General features: G+C 48.3%; 5 protein-coding genes across 5 annotated transcripts; all 5 read right to left on the reverse strand.

Moving 5' to 3' along the window:
* Positions 1-613: 613 nt before the first annotated feature.
* On the reverse strand, positions 614-1958 carry Pmar_PMAR012440 (conserved hypothetical protein; the record flags this gene model as incomplete). The annotated part of the gene is made up of 9 exons (XM_002787618.1): positions 614-637; positions 678-755; positions 807-956; positions 983-1139; positions 1181-1317; positions 1361-1471; positions 1514-1633; positions 1675-1790; positions 1838-1958. The coding sequence occupies 9 exons, from the start codon at positions 1956-1958 to the stop codon at positions 614-616; spliced, it is 1014 nt and encodes a 337-aa protein (XP_002787664.1).
* Positions 1959-4036: 2078 nt separating this feature from the next.
* Pmar_PMAR012441 (hypothetical protein) lies at positions 4037-4910 on the reverse strand (the record flags this gene model as incomplete). Its single annotated transcript, XM_002787619.1, has 5 exons — positions 4037-4136; positions 4186-4229; positions 4273-4390; positions 4434-4538; positions 4699-4910. Coding segments are annotated over 5 exons (579 nt in total), but the record flags the coding sequence as incomplete, so codon positions are not given.
* Positions 4911-6319: 1409 nt separating this feature from the next.
* On the reverse strand, positions 6320-6526 carry Pmar_PMAR012442 (hypothetical protein; the record flags this gene model as incomplete). The annotated part of the gene is made up of 1 exon (XM_002787620.1): positions 6320-6526. A coding segment is annotated over one exon (207 nt), but the record flags the coding sequence as incomplete, so codon positions are not given.
* Positions 6527-7467: 941 nt separating this feature from the next.
* Pmar_PMAR012443 (NBP2b protein, putative) lies at positions 7468-9294 on the reverse strand (the record flags this gene model as incomplete). The annotated part of the gene is made up of 9 exons (XM_002787621.1): positions 7468-7746; positions 7928-8008; positions 8060-8165; positions 8210-8274; positions 8322-8454; positions 8676-8791; positions 8844-8924; positions 8970-9065; positions 9235-9294. The coding sequence occupies 9 exons, from the start codon at positions 9292-9294 to the stop codon at positions 7468-7470; spliced, it is 1017 nt and encodes a 338-aa protein (XP_002787667.1).
* A 2137-nt stretch (positions 9295-11431) lies between these two features.
* Positions 11432-14556, reverse strand: Pmar_PMAR012444 (kif21, putative; the record flags this gene model as incomplete). The annotated part of the gene is made up of 13 exons (XM_002787622.1): positions 11432-11533; positions 11578-11665; positions 11707-11795; positions 11872-11930; positions 12020-12081; positions 12439-12578; positions 13304-13370; positions 13487-13587; positions 13624-13733; positions 13775-13875; positions 14171-14238; positions 14287-14354; positions 14403-14556. 13 exons carry the CDS (start codon positions 14554-14556, stop codon positions 11432-11434), a joined length of 1209 nt encoding a protein of 402 aa, XP_002787668.1.
* Positions 14557-15249: the final 693 nt, after the last annotated feature.

The raw sequence follows: 15249 nt of genomic DNA on the forward strand, positions 1-15249 counted from the left end.
CCTTCCACAGGCTTCTATCTTGCCCGCTTACTGACCTCCGCAGTGGCCATAATTACTCGGCGCATTGAGAGTAGAGCGATTAGGCTCAAGCTTCTTCCTCGCTCCCTCCTGAACAGCCTCGCTGTCGGCACGTCGATGTTGACGCTTGATAACTCTGTCCAGGAAGTTTCCGTTCTATAGCTCACAGTAATGTGTAACAATAGTATTGGCGCCTGGTCAAAAATCAGATTGGCGTGGTATGAAAAGTTCTATAAAAATGCGCACGCCGAAGTCGCCTCAAGGTCGGCAAATTGCCATCTGACGAACATGAATATCCGAATTAACACCAAATCCCTTATATCTGATTGTCGCAGAATACGCTCGAAGATCTTGTCATGATATCGCATTTCACTCACACTACGATGACTTCATTTTCTTCACATCGCGATTTCCGATTCTTCGGTCGATGATCCACGTTCAATGCTGATGCGTTGCGCAGTATTAGTACTCTCATAAGAGATAACAGTAGTGCTGTTCGCTAGAAAACGCAACGACGAGAAGTCGATGGTATTAACCATAGCATGAAAAGTAGAACTATAAACTAACACGTGGAACAAATCGGTGATTGAGGCAACTACAACTTGGAGGACGGGACCACCTGAAGGGCAGAATCATTTCAGGAATGCAAAGCACGTTACTCTGGCGCCCAATCTCTCCTTGATGATTGCCTCCGCCTCTGAGACGATGGTATCTAGCAGCTCTTGGCACGAGGGAACCTGAGAAGGAAGCCGATTGGGAGTGATGGGGAATCATACATTTCATCTTACTCCGTCAATGAGGCCAATAATCTGACCACAACTCCAGACACTGTCGGTGGAGTCCCCAGTCTCTTGAAAACTCTTCTTATAGTTGTCGCCCTTTATGTAAGGACGGATCGCTTCGATATTTCCTGGCTTCTCCTTCTCTATACTTTGCACCTGGGCAAAAGTCTATGGATGGCCACCAGCTGAGGACTGCCTGCCTTCCTTGACGTCTCGTTGACGTAGACTCTCTCAGTGTTCTTGAGTGTGCGCAAAACGAGAGTGGTGCTCTTCTCATCAGCCTTCACAAGGGCGTCTTTGATCCCCGGCTGTATCGGAGCTTCCGTAGTGGCCATAAACCTATTGCGACGTTGAATGATGGTAGGGTGGGAGCGCCTCACCTAGTGCCCATGTTCATGCCCTCTGCTCCCATGGCCAATGCGGCAACTAGATGCTCAGCAGTGCCACAAGCCCCCGACGCTATGAATGGAATCGGCAGCTTTCGAAGTGATAGAGGATACAACGTCCAATTGGTAACCTAAGTCAACCATCGATCATCGAACATACCACTCCTTCCGCACATCATCTTCTCCAGGATGCCCGCCAGCCTCGAAGCCGTCCATGGATATCATATCAGCACCGGCTCGAGCCGCGGTCAGAGCGTGCCTTATTGACGTACACTTATGAATGACCTAAACAAAACTTTACGACAAATGGCTTCGCCCTGCACCCACCTTAACGTCATGCTTCTTGAAAAACTTTATGAAGTCCGCGGGATTCCTGCCGGCCGTCTCGACAACCTTGACGCCCTCCTCGACAACTACATCAGCGAATGCTTGATAATTAGGTGGAACCTGATGAGAGCTCGAGAAAGGGTGAGAGACAGAGAGACTACCAAAGCTGGTAGAATTGTCATGTTAACAGCGAACGGCTTGTTCGTCAACGCCTTGCATTTCTTTATCTCTTCCCTCAGTTTTTCTGGTGTCTTGAAAGTGAGGGCAGTGATAGTGCCTGTAAAGGTCACGTTACCCATAGTAACGAGGAGAGCAGGGACCTACCGAGTCCACCGGCGTTGGATACTGCAGCGGCCATGACAGCGAAACCAACATGATGCATGCCGCCCTGCATGATGGGCTTCTCCACACCGAACATCTCTGTGAACTTGGTTTTGATGGGCATGATGGGATAGCGAGGTGTCCTTTGGAACGAACCCGTACAAAGGCAGCGAGACAGAAAGTAGTGAAGTACACTCAATTGAAGTACCCACTCTGCTGAGGTGGTTCATAACTCAACAACACTATAAACTAGAAGCAATCATTGTGTCCTCAATAGATCATATAAGGTCTTTCACTGGCTAGTAACAGCTCCCGCTGTTCCTGTAATCGTAGTGGCCATAAGCGATTAGTTGATATACCTGTAACGCGAAGTGTCGACAGACTTGCGAAGGGAGGGATCCATACTTCTTGCCGACTCCGTATTTAGTGGGACCATAGAGACGATCAGCCTCCTCCAAACTCCTCCCCTGAGACGCCCATAGGGGACGAATTTGCTACGAGCAGGAGAAATTCTTCGCAGTGCGTAAAGATACGCCGGGCTCACCCAAGCTCCAACGGAAGCCCACCACACAAAGTTCAAGGCGCAGAACATGGCGAATCCAAACCATGGGTTGCGGTTCTGAGGGAAAGAGGATCGACACGGATGGAATCTTGAGGTTGAATACGAAAGATACAAACTAGGTTGGGATTTGGTCTCATCTTCAAACTGTCTTGTGGTTACTTACTTGTGTGGAAAAGTCGATGAGCGGCTGTGGCTTGGGCATATCACCGTAGTCCCCAGAAGTCAGCTCCGGATTTAGACCTCTTTCGAAGCTCAGAGTGAATTTCCAACGGCGTGTCACCATAGTGGCCATCATAGGCCTCCTCGAGCATGCTGCTACACGAGATAGCATTGCGATACAGATATAATGATGACTGGTAGTGGTTGAACTCGGGTAAGGGCAGCTCTAAAGATCTGCCATGAATTCATTCTCCAATACTTTCGGCGCCAACTTCGGTCGAAAAGCGATAGGTTCCCCCGAGTTCATTCTAACCGGAGAGTCTCGCAAGGCCGTATCTGGTCTCATAATCCTGATGTTGTGCTTTGTTGACGGAAAATCGACCATCATAATCTTGCAAACTGCGATTTGTGAGAATACGTGGTATGGAAATCAAAATCGGTGACGGGACGAAGGAGTGAGTTATATTAGAATTTAGAGTGAACACTTAGTGGCGTGGATAAACACTCGATTCGGCAAAGCAACTCATCCAGGTTCAAGTCCCAGCATATTTACTTGGTTCATACCTGAGTGAATATGCGAGTGTCAAATTGATTTAGCAGTGGTTGTTTCTGGTATACAACGTACTATTCACAAGCGCTGGGGGTCATCATGGCGTGGGGTAACACAGGAGGCCTAGTTGTAGGCGGCCTAAGACTGTGCGCCTTTTCCTTGATATTGTCGATGATAATTAGCGTGCATCCTTTGCCTGACTGGATGATTATTAATGGTCAATATGTGTCCAGATGGCATGAGAATACAATGGCGCAGTATTAATCATCATCGGCATGGATGAATGGCTTTCTTACCATAGCCCCATTCTCAATGAATAGTTTCACACTATATGCAGTCGACTATTGCCAGGGCCTAGAGGCCTGTTCACCTTCGCGTTCCTTTATGCAGTTCGTTCACTATGTAACACAAAAGTTTCCGGTATGAAAATGGATTATATGCTGCTGGATGTGGATGATAATGAATTATTCAATTTCCATACACGGAATGAACGGTCATGTGAAACGGTAACGAACATACCCTCAGCCAACCGACATGAAGCCACACCTGCTATGGGCCCCTAAAAGTCGATGACACGCCCTTCTCACGGTAGGCAAGCAAGCAGACCCACGTTTGAATGTCGAGACGCATACTCTCGTTGCAATGAGCTGCCTTGTAGGCTCCACACCTTAATGATTCCATCACGACCGGCTGATACCAGTCGTGAATCCTCGCTGCCCGACGGGGCCTGACGATCACAGTCTACAACGGTACTTCATCGCCAACACAGTAACCTGGACGAGGCCGAGCGCGGTGATCCAGTCACTGTGGGCGGGGATGCTCGCTAAACACTGTCGACTTGCGGTACGCATGCTCACGTCATTCTGACCACACTTTGATGCTGGAACCTGGCAGCAACCAATTATCATCCAAAGAAAGAGGCGGTCTCCACCTCCCAAAGCTTTATGAATTTATCCCGAGAACCACTGACGAGGTGTGAGCGACCCCATGGCTGAAGACACGAGACGGCATCGAAATGAGGCGGTTGAAACCTGGGCAGCAAAAGTAGACCCCAGTGCAGGTCCTTGCAACCTGCCCTACACTTGACCGGTCGGAACCTTCGCAGGGTCGGTCCACATACGAATCTGAAGAGCCGCGGTCGACCGACAGTTCTTGGTCCCTGCCTACTGTTTTCTCTCTTCCGCCGGCGAATAACTTCGCGTCCTCAGAAGCGACAACTGCGAAAATGTCCATGTGACCACTGACCAGCTTCAAAGGGACTTGAGGCGCAGTTTCCGAAGCAGGCCTATCCCGCATGTTTCTCTCCACTAGATCCGATGAGAGCTTACGTGGACTCCCGTTTGGTGCCTCTATCGAGCTCCTCGTAGCTGCGCAGATCATACAGCTTGATCCCCGAGGCCGCAATAGCAAGATGCCCAATACCTCCGTTGGACCTACAGGGCAAGGGCCCTTCCAAAGGTCCAGGTGGTGGTAGTGCTACAAAAGGGCAACCTGGCTGATGTCTTTGGTCTCGCCAGTCAAGACAGTAGCCACACAGCAGCTGTGGGAAGGGCATCCTGAGAGGCGTGAGTGAGATGCGCCTTCCAAGCCGACCGACTCTTGTCGATGATTTTCACGTTGTTGGCTACTGCAGCAGCCACCAAGTTGCAGTCGACTGTACACAAGCTCTTCACGATGATGTTCTGTCCACCAGCTGGTATGGGCACCGACTTGATCTGCAACAGCCCTTGAATGATGGACTTTCTGATGATGTGACTTGCCTGAGTCGGCCGGCCACCAAGATCCCAGACACGAATATTCCCCATGCTTCCCGTCCACAGGTGGAGGCTAGGGCCTTCAGTAAGGCAGCAGCTAGTAAGGAAGTAGTCGTGGGCGTCCCGCTCTCGGTGAGTGCAATACCATCTGAAATCCCCAACCACCCAGTTTCGAATCCCACAGACTTCATTATTCCCTCACGGTGCAGTGGAGTCGTCAGCTCCCCAAAGGATTTCTCGTTCACCCACTCGTAGGTCCGCCGTCGAGCCTGCTCACCATCACACTGCCAAATCGCAACCTGTCAATGCCCACCTTTCCGACAGAACTCGAACGGTCTGTCCACATTCTTCCGATCTCCTTCATTTTCATGCTCAGTACTCCACTTCCGAATCGGCTGCGAGCCTATACCAACCATCAGGCCCATCCTCGACCACATTAAGGCAGCCCTCACGTTTGTAGTCCGCCGACTCAGTCGTTCGAGCCACTTGTGCTAGCCGGGCCCTCTTACTTGCCTTCAACGATCCAGTACGCTCAGTCTTAGGTAATGAGAACAATCGCCGGAGGGGACTTCAGCAAGAGCTCACCGATGAAGCATTCCCTCTTTCCTTCTGCAGCAGTTCCTTCTCCTCCTCAGCTGTCATCAGCTTCCGTCTCAGACTAACGTTGATGTCCTCAAGCTCCTCTATGCGGTCCTGCAGTGCCTTGATATGCTCACAACGTGTACGTGACAATAGAGCTTCTTGATACACTGTCTGTGACCTGAGAGACACGAGGCGTACCACCAGAAGGAAAGGCGGCCGAATTTTCTACTGCAACTCGCGGATTTCCTGGCTCTCAATGTCGTCCACCAAGGAGTGTCTCAACCCTTTCCTTCGTAGAGGCATAAACGAGGATAACGTAAGACTTGGTGACACTGGTGATGTTGATAGCGGGCCCTAATCGATCAAATATCCAAGGTTGCTCCTCGTAAGATATAGATCAGGTCCGAACTCACCTCAGGCGCACCATCATCAAGAGTAGGAGTTTCATTATTCATAATTGGTATTTCCGACACCTGAGCCAGTCCCGCGGTCCCTCTCACCACCACGACACCAGCCGGCGCCCACCTCCGTCCTCCCAGGCGTCGAGAGCCTTCCCGTTCCTCGACAGGCCAAACCAACAGCTGGCGAACCGTCTCGAGAGACATCCGAAGACCTCACTCCACCACTACGACGATGTGTTACTGAACAACAACGACAACCATGTTATCCATAAGCAAATTCTTTGCAGTGCGGGAAAATATACACATGGTCAACTACATGTGTTGGTGACAATATGGAGGTGCTGAGGAAATTTTGGGATTTTTTTTTGGTTTCTACCCGAGTTCATATATAAACTTCTTCAATTTGTGAGAAAATTCCTGAGCTCAGCTGAGGAAAGCAAATCTCTATTCCCCCAACACTGCCCCCAACGGACATACGAGGTGTAGATGCTTCCGCTAGCTGCTTCGATATGATAGCGAGCTCTGATATTTTCCTCTGCGATGTGAGCTCGGACACTCTCCTCGAAAAGTCGTTTTTCAGTAGGGCCATCTTCGATGCCTGTTCTGCTAGCTGTGACTCTTTCCTCGCGCACTCATCGCGTAGCTGTGCCAAGCGACTTTCCAGGCTGGCAGTTCGCTTCCGCCCTGAGGGACACTGCAATCACAGTAGACCTACGAATTTCGTGGCGCGTGACGGAACTCGATCATCTACAGTGAATAGGGGCAGGGAGGAGGGCTCACCATTGAGTAGCTCCTCCCAGAAGATTCTAGCCATCGCATCAAGATTTGACGCCACCACGGAAAGCACCTTGCCAAAAATACCTAGCGGAGCGAAGCACTTTCCTACTTCTTTCAGACTATCACCAGGATGTGCTAGACGATTTGAAGGGTCCGTGAGCTGAGACAAAGCCAGTTACTCCATCACCTCGATCAGCTGCCGTTACGCTCACCTCGATATACCTCCTCTGCATCACCGACCACTGGGCCGACATCGAATCCAGATTCTCTTGGGCGTCCAACAGCTCAGCCTGCCAACTACTGAAACCAGTAATTTCGTGGCGCGCGACATACGTGATATCTCTCCTGCGATTTCCTCCTGTTCTTCAACCCTTCAGCATCATCTACCTTAGCCTCCAGCTCGATGATATAACGTCTAGTCAAAAAACTATTCCTCTTTCACTGCATCGCTCCGCCGACCCCACCTCTGCGAATCCAGCCTTTTTTCAAGTTCATCAAGTTCCTCCGAGAGCTTCTCAGCCTACAACCAGTAAACGTCCTCAGTCCTTCCAAGTCCCTCAACTTACACTTTCAGAGGCACCATCGCGAGCCATCTGCCGATCCAGCAGGTCATTGAGCCAGATCTTGATGCAACTCAACTCAGCTCCTGGTCCCTTCTTCTGTCCTCTGGCTCTCTGTTGCTGCCTAACTTGTGCTGCTGGGCCAAGGGACTTCTTCCGAGAGTCGACCCCTGAGGAAATACACAGCAGTTCGCCATACCACACGTCCTCCATCACAGTGGCCATCAATATGGCTCCATCGAGCAACTACCCTATAGAAGGCTCTCGCGCGTAATAGATGGTCATAGGTCACACGAGATGACGCGCAAAGTAGCCAATAGCATAAGTCAACAGCTTACGCCTCTTCTGAGCCTCTTTCAGTGCATTCAGTTGCTTCAACAATGTCTCATTTCGAACAGTCAACGTAGTGACAGTCTTCTTGTTGGACTGAGCACACAATATGGCAGTCTTCCGAGGACGCCTGAATAGCACATCAGCGTTCTTCTTAGCCTCCAATGTCTTCTTGGCCTGTATTCGCTTCAACTGGTTTATCACCCTATCCCTGTCCTGGAGGATCTTCCGATGCGCCTGCAGCCCAAAATCTCAGCCATCATCATTACGAATAACAAATAAGTCAGGATGCCAATAATCTCGTCGCACGAGAAAGAAAAAAATTTTTTTTGTTTTAACAAAATATATATTATAGCCAAAAATGGTACGAACTCATCGCGAAGATTCCAAGGCCAATTCATGAGATCCCCAGACTCACTTCGTCATGTTCTTTCCTTTGCTTCTGAATTCGAACCTTCTCCGCCTTAGCCATCGACAACTCCTTTTCCAGGCGAACAACCTGCCATTGACACCTCTATCGACCTAGCATACCACACCTTTTCAAACTTACCTCCTGTCCACATCGATCCTTAGCCTTCTGAATGCTACTCAATTCCCGTCGTAGCTGCTGCATCTCCTTCTGTTGTTGGTCCAGCATCCTCTGATTATCTCGTTGCCTGAAAAACGCTAATAATCATGAATCGCTTCGCTCCGCCCTCACTTCCGCTCCAGTAACTCTGTCATTTTTCTGTCGCTTTTCTTAGCATTTATCTGTGCTGCTAACTCCTAAATACAATCAATTAACAGCGGAGCGAAGCAAATCACTTTCCCACCTCTTTTTCCTTGTTGGCCTTCTCCACCATGCCTTCATACATCCTAATCTTCTCAAGGTATGCCTGTTGCATAGCTGTATGGGATTCGTGCTCATCCCGAAGGCCCTGCAGATGCCGCTCCTGGGCCGCGATACTGAGCACAGCTCCACCATATAAGACTGTATATCATGTGACTCATATAAATAATTTTTCAAGCTACGTGGACATAATCGTGCGTGAAAAAATCGCATTCTCGAATTTTTTCACGAGTTCTTATCACATACTCTCATACTTTGAGCATAAGTCCCTCTTATGCGTTGCTTCCCGAAGTATATGACACTTTCAACTACATGACAACGAAGAGTCGGTCCTTACCTTCGTCGTAGACTATCACCACCCTCCACTTTTCCTTCGCCACCATTCTTGTTGTCCATCCAGTTGCTTGTGGCATGCAGCAAAGCCTCAACCGCTCCCGCCAGATCCTCCTCCTCCTACCCTCAGAAGTCAATTTCGTGGCGCGCGAGAAATGCATCCATGCATCACCTCCCCATCTCCTCGGTGTTCCCCTCCTTCTCCCACCATGCCGATCAACTCCGACAAATTGCTCTCGTCCAGTTCCAAATGCTGCAAAATGAACTCACCAAAATACACGTGCTGTAACTTTCCCACCTTAGCCAGGCGGTCCGTGACATCCCCAGCACTGCTAGTAGACGTCGTGTCACCATCGACAGAAGAGGTATCAAGTCCCGTCTCTTCCGGAGGTGCCTGAGGGAATCAATACTTCAGCAAACTATAGATATTTACATGTAATACACACTGTAGTTTCACCTGCTTTACGTGAAGTGGCGTAATACTCTGTGAAAAATCCGATATCAGCGATATGCAGTAATCGTGAAATATACTTTTCACTAGTGATACATGAAAAGTATATAACCATATATCCATGAATACCATGAGCAGCTTCCTCCCCGAAACCAATATACAGTAGTATCATAATAAGGAAATCAACAACTCTCTTCCGAGTTTCAACAGATCCTTCTCTACTTGTGAGATTTGATTCTGCGACTGCATTCAGGAGTAAGAATACAGTGCGTGTCAATTTGATATGCAAACGTGTGTAATTTTCAAGACTCATTTGTGAGAATCGATTAGAAGCTATATCGCATATACAATGTAACGATGGCTATGAACATGTGTTGTGATGAGAGTACCTGTTTGGGACTGTGATAGCGACAACTTGTTCACTATCATTTGTCCTCCAAAATGACACACACATTTGCATATCAAATTGACACGTACTGTAGGTCTATTGAGGATATCCATATGAATTTCAGAGACAGTAATAATACTCGAAGAAATAAGAGTAGCAGCTAGTATACGCGAACACACCAACTCGAAACTCTCAGCAGTACTCATCGCATTCACAGTATTATGGTATGTGGTCTCAGACAAAACACACCTCTGCAATGTGCGAGAATATGTAAATGGTCAGCTACATATGTTGGTGTCACCAACTTGGTGACAATACAAAAATGCCGAGAAAATTTTTGAGAAAATCGTGTAGATCTCTGAAAACTTCTATCCGAATTCGTATATGAGCCCTCCTATACTGGATGAGGAAACTCCTGAGATCCGTTGAGGAAACTGAACATATACATATATTTCAACACTGTGTATTGGTGACAATATGAAAATTCTGAGGAAAGCTCGTGAAATTCTTAGTGGTTTCTCCACACTTCTACCCGAATTCGTATGCAAACTCCCAAGCTCAGCTGATGGGAGTGACCATATATTCCTCCAACACTATACCTCTGTATCGCCTCTAAGTCTGCTGTTCTCACTGCCCAACTGTTTGTTCCGGGCCCACACCTTAGCCATAACATCGCGGTGCTCTGCCAGTTGTGACTCCAGTGATGCGCACCTGCTCGTCGCAGACTTCCTCAGAAGCCACATTCGAGAAATGCCCATTCTCACCGTTCCTGTAGGCGTTTATTGGCGGCGCGTTGCATTTCCATCGAGTTCCTTCCGTCAGCATCACAACCCTCAAAGCCGGGCGACGACGGTGGGGGGTCGAAGCCCTCTCCGGACGGGTCCAGACCACGAGCAACACACAAGGCATGAAGATCAGAGTACCTTGAAGAGATATTCAGTAACCGCTCGTAGAATCTAGAATGAGTCCCTGAGCAGCATTTACGAGTGATGAAGTTCGCCCACTGCACATTCGCCCGCACTCAACTGTTCTCGCATAGGGAATCAGTGAGGCTGCTCAGAAGTCTCGTGAGATCGATTATTGGATATAGCATTAGTGATGTACTCGGAGATTCCGTCACGCGCCACGAAATTCAGATAGTGCATATACACGGCATACGGGGTGTTCAGAGAATTCCGCCGGAATCCATTCCAGAAAGTATTCTTAGAATCGATTCTTAGAATCGATTCCTGGATCGTGTTCAGAGGATTCCATTCCCAAATATTCCGGAATGTATTCTGGAATCGATTCCGAAACGCGTTCAACGAATCGCGCTCTCAGAGTGAGTTCTCAGAATCTATTCTGGAATGGAAACCTTAATTTTTCGTAACTTGCAACTCTTGGCTCCGCCCACAAAGCACTCTGAACTTCCTTCGCCCGCAAGCGAAGGCGGAACTTAGCTATCTGGTTGGACTCCGTCAGGCAAGCTGAGCAAGGTAGATGAAGTAGTCAAGATTAAGTTGATTAACATACATTTTACATTGCGTATTCGTTTTACTAATGTCATCGAGGCTTGAGTACAAGTCCGCTCGAGGAAAATCACGGGACTTTGTACAAAACGAGTTCCACGACTTGCGCGAGATTCGCACAGATTCGCACTGCGAATCTGTTGATTTGTTGTCGAACGTGGTAGCCTCCCGCGCGCCACAAAATTCTCGGAAAGGAATTTTTGCATTCTGAGATTTCGCTTTCTGGAAGGTGTTTCAGAATGCATTCTAAAGTTTTCTGAACACGTTCGGAATCTATTCTGGGACTCTTTCCAGTATGTGTTTGGGAGCTGTTCTCTGAACGCGATTTTGGTGTTTTGCATTCTGGAATGTGTTCTGAGTTTCGGAATGGGTTCTCTGAACACCCCGATACCCTCTCATCGGGCGCGCGCTACTTACTTCCGTTGCCACTGTTCCACCTCAGCTCTGATGTCCTCAGCATTCTGACCAGATCCATGGCCCATGAACCGCAGCTTCTCCTCAGTGAGATCTCGGATCTGCAATCACCAACAGCAACGGCAACCGTTCCGCGCCCCTTCACCTGTTGTCTCAATTCCATCAACAACTTCTTCGTTGGGTCAGTGTTCACAACAGGTCTATTCGTGATGCAACGAGCGCGACTAGCATACCTAATTCCACTATAAATGGTCATGACTTAATCCTATCCCACTTTATAGTGTTGTAGGTCTCTGCAAAGTCCGCTCCTGCTGGTGACACACAGGCTATCATCACCGTACGAGAGTTGCCTCCCAACGAATCCTGACCAATCCAGTTCAATTACATTGCGAAGCGGGATCCGTCACGCGCCACGAAATTCCTGACCAGCCCTACCCACCTGAAGTATTCTAGTCAATTTACTGTCTCTGTAAGGGATCTGAAGCGAGCTGTGATGAACTGGTGTATCTCACACATCCGGCGTACATGAGACTGAGAGCCTCCACCAGTGGCGTCACCACCACCCACTGCTCCTGTTGTAGCACCACTGCTGTTCTCCTCCATAGCTGAGCTCAACGCGCATATGACGTTTCCCAGAGCCAACAGGCCACTGAGAACGAATAAGGGTGTTTACTAGTGGAGCTTGCATCGGGTTTCCCGTCAGAGTTGAATACCAAAAGAGCTTAGAAGGAATATAATTGAACACGAGGGAGTTGCATAAAATAGTTGAGCATGCTCGGTGTGGGAAAATATGCACATGGGCAACTACATGTATCGGTGACGAGATTGAAATTTAGAGGAAATTTTGCGAAATTCTCGTTAGTTTCTGAACAACTTTTCCTGAATTCGTGTATAAACTCCTACAACGAGTGAGGAAACTCCTAAGCTCAGCTGAGGAAGGCCACGGTATATCCCAACACTGACTCGTCGGGAAGCCACGACCGTATGGAAAGCAGCTTCCCTTCACCTGTTGATGTGTATCCCCTCCTTCATACGACTGCCAGTGGCCATGGTCCGCTTTATACGCTCACTGCCGGCCAGATCGACAAAGTGGAACTTGGCAACTCGATAGGAGCATCCCGCAGTTTCAGCGTCACCGTCCGAGCTCTCCGGATGAGCTAATAGCAACGATAAAGACACATCACAGGTGTAGGTTCCGAATACGAAGGTCTGTTCAACTAACAATCATAATGGAGATTCACCCTAGTGATATAAAAAACAGTAGTGAATAACATATTTAACGACTACTGCATATCACCGCGAATATCGCGTTTTTCGCCGAGTTTTACGCCACCTCGCGTAAAACGGATGATAACACTGTATAAATTCCTATTATATCTTCAGAAGGTGAGAATAATGGCCGGGACGAGCCGTTCGGAATTTTTTACGCAATGAACATCGCTGAGTTACATTCTGAAGTCGGCTTTGTTTCAAGAAAGCTCTAATCTGAAATATTAATTTCCCACGAATCTGCGCGCTTTTTGTAGGCGTTTTGTATATAACGTAGGCCTAAATTGGAGTTTCACCCGTTTTACGTGAAGTAGCGTAATACTCGGTGAAAAACGCGATATGCAGTAGTCGTGAAATGTATTTTTCACTGGTGTTTCTCATCTCACGGGTGAAACTCCATTACATGATGAGCTATGAATATAATACTAAAAATGATGTAATAAAAACTAGAAAAAATCCATCGATAACAACATCGCAAGATTTCATATGGAGCTCTCATTCTCTATACTGTCTACTAGTACTAGTCTTTCATGGTTTATTATCGTTATCAACAATAAGTTCAACTCAAGAACGCGACCCGCCCCCACGCGCTCACTTCGAACGACCATCCCTATTGTGAAAATGGCGTGGCTGCGGGAAGACTGACTGTTCATACCAGTTGAGGCCGTCCTGAAGCCATACTTCTGTACGACGCCCCCCCCCGTGAAATGCAATAATCCAATTCGCACTAGTTCAGCCTTTCAGTGCAGCTGTATTCGACAACTGACCGACCCAGCTGGCCTTACTGTCTCACGACTGAGCCCCGATCTAGACATAGATGTAGGTCAGCAGCACACTCCACTGGTTCCTCAGTACAACCGATAACCTTAGCAAGAGCATAAGGGTGCTGATGTTATCGATCAACAGGGCGCGCGCTACTTACAATGATGTTCTTCGACGTCGGGTCTTCAATAATTCGAATCTTATCCGTTGAAGAAGTACATCGGCTGATTCCACGTTTTCCACCACCAAGACCATTGTTAGCCGACCGGGCTGAAAGATACCACCACATCCCAAATCTTCACTGTGCGCACCCTTGCGAGTGGCATCACACGACTCACATGGAGCAGGGTCTAGTGCAGCTGCTGAGGGGTCGAGTAGATCTCGAATCTCCTCGTTGTAGAGCTCAATGAAACTGAAATGGACGCAGCCCGATCGCTATAGACTTAGTGAGTCTATCAGTTACTACTACTACTACTACTACTACTACTACTACTACTACTACTGCTACTACTACTACTACTCCTACTACTACTACTACTACTACTACTACTACTACTACGCATCATAAAATTGCCATTGTTTTCATGTACTACAGAGATTTCAACTGTCTCCAAATTCAAATTGCACAATCAGCGAATTTCCTCTCCGATGAAAACACTATGCTACGATGGGTATATCAGGAGGTTGGCGATGGTACGGCAACCGACCTGCATGTGAGCTCGATAGTCTCCTCCGGATTGCTTTCTTCAACTCGTCGACAAATTTCTCCAATGACCTGTTCATTCGTAAAGGTGATCGGAACTGGACGATTCAGTGAACTCACTCGAGGGATGAGGCCAGAGTCTTGGGATACGTAGCTCGCGCTACCCATGGTGTAGGTCTTACCAGAACCTAAGGATGAAAAATGCAGGGAGCCGGGATCGAACCCGAGACCTTCACCTGTTTGACCATACGCAATCACTGTGCAGTTGTAGCCCGCGAAGAACTGGTCAACGAGGGGCTCAATAGAAGCGGTGTATAGTGCGTTCTGGAAGAACCAGTTTTCCGAGGGGTAATAGCAGCAGTAGCAGCACTTGGGAGGAGTTTTGATCATAGACCCGGTCGAAAGTGTAAGCCTTTGCCAACGACGAGATGCACACTGTCTTTTCCCCTTCGACGGTTATGCACGCTGACGAGCCTCCACTTGAGAGATTCTCGCTTGTGGTCAATGGACGTACACGAATGCAAACCTAATGATGTCTATAACAGCACACCTAAGGCCTACCACTTTACGTTGATATTCTGTGACGATGACGACGACTTGTGTGAATCAATTGATGAGGACGTGGTAGCACCAATGGTAGGCATATTAGACCAGAGCAATTGAACTGGAAGATGGAGTCCCGATAAGCGCAACCATCGTTGGGAAATGCCAAGACTGGAGACTGAGCATGCTACTGCAGTGTGCAAACTGATGGGCGTTCCTCGTCTCTAGGGAGGCTCTCAGAAGTTTCCTGGCCGGGGTTCTGCAATTTGGTCGAGGACCATAGGCTAGGTCTTTCTCCTGAAACTGGTTCCTATTGCTCTATCATTACAGCGCCCTTACGTATATCATGAACGATTTCTCTGAACAGTTTCCCGACTTGTCGAAAATCTCTTGCTGAGACTCGCCAAGCGCGAATGCCCTGCTCTCGGGCGAACAACTCCGCAGTGTGTGAAATCTGCTGGTATCTACCACAGCACCGTATTGTCACCCTCCTAGCCTATCAAGGCAGGGCAAGAAGGTGATGCGAGATCCCTAGTTTTG

Source organism: Perkinsus marinus (assembly GCF_000006405.1).
Source record: "Perkinsus marinus ATCC 50983 genomic scaffold scf_1104296929318, whole genome shotgun sequence".
NCBI classification, from domain to species: domain Eukaryota; phylum Perkinsozoa; order Perkinsida; family Perkinsidae; genus Perkinsus; species Perkinsus marinus.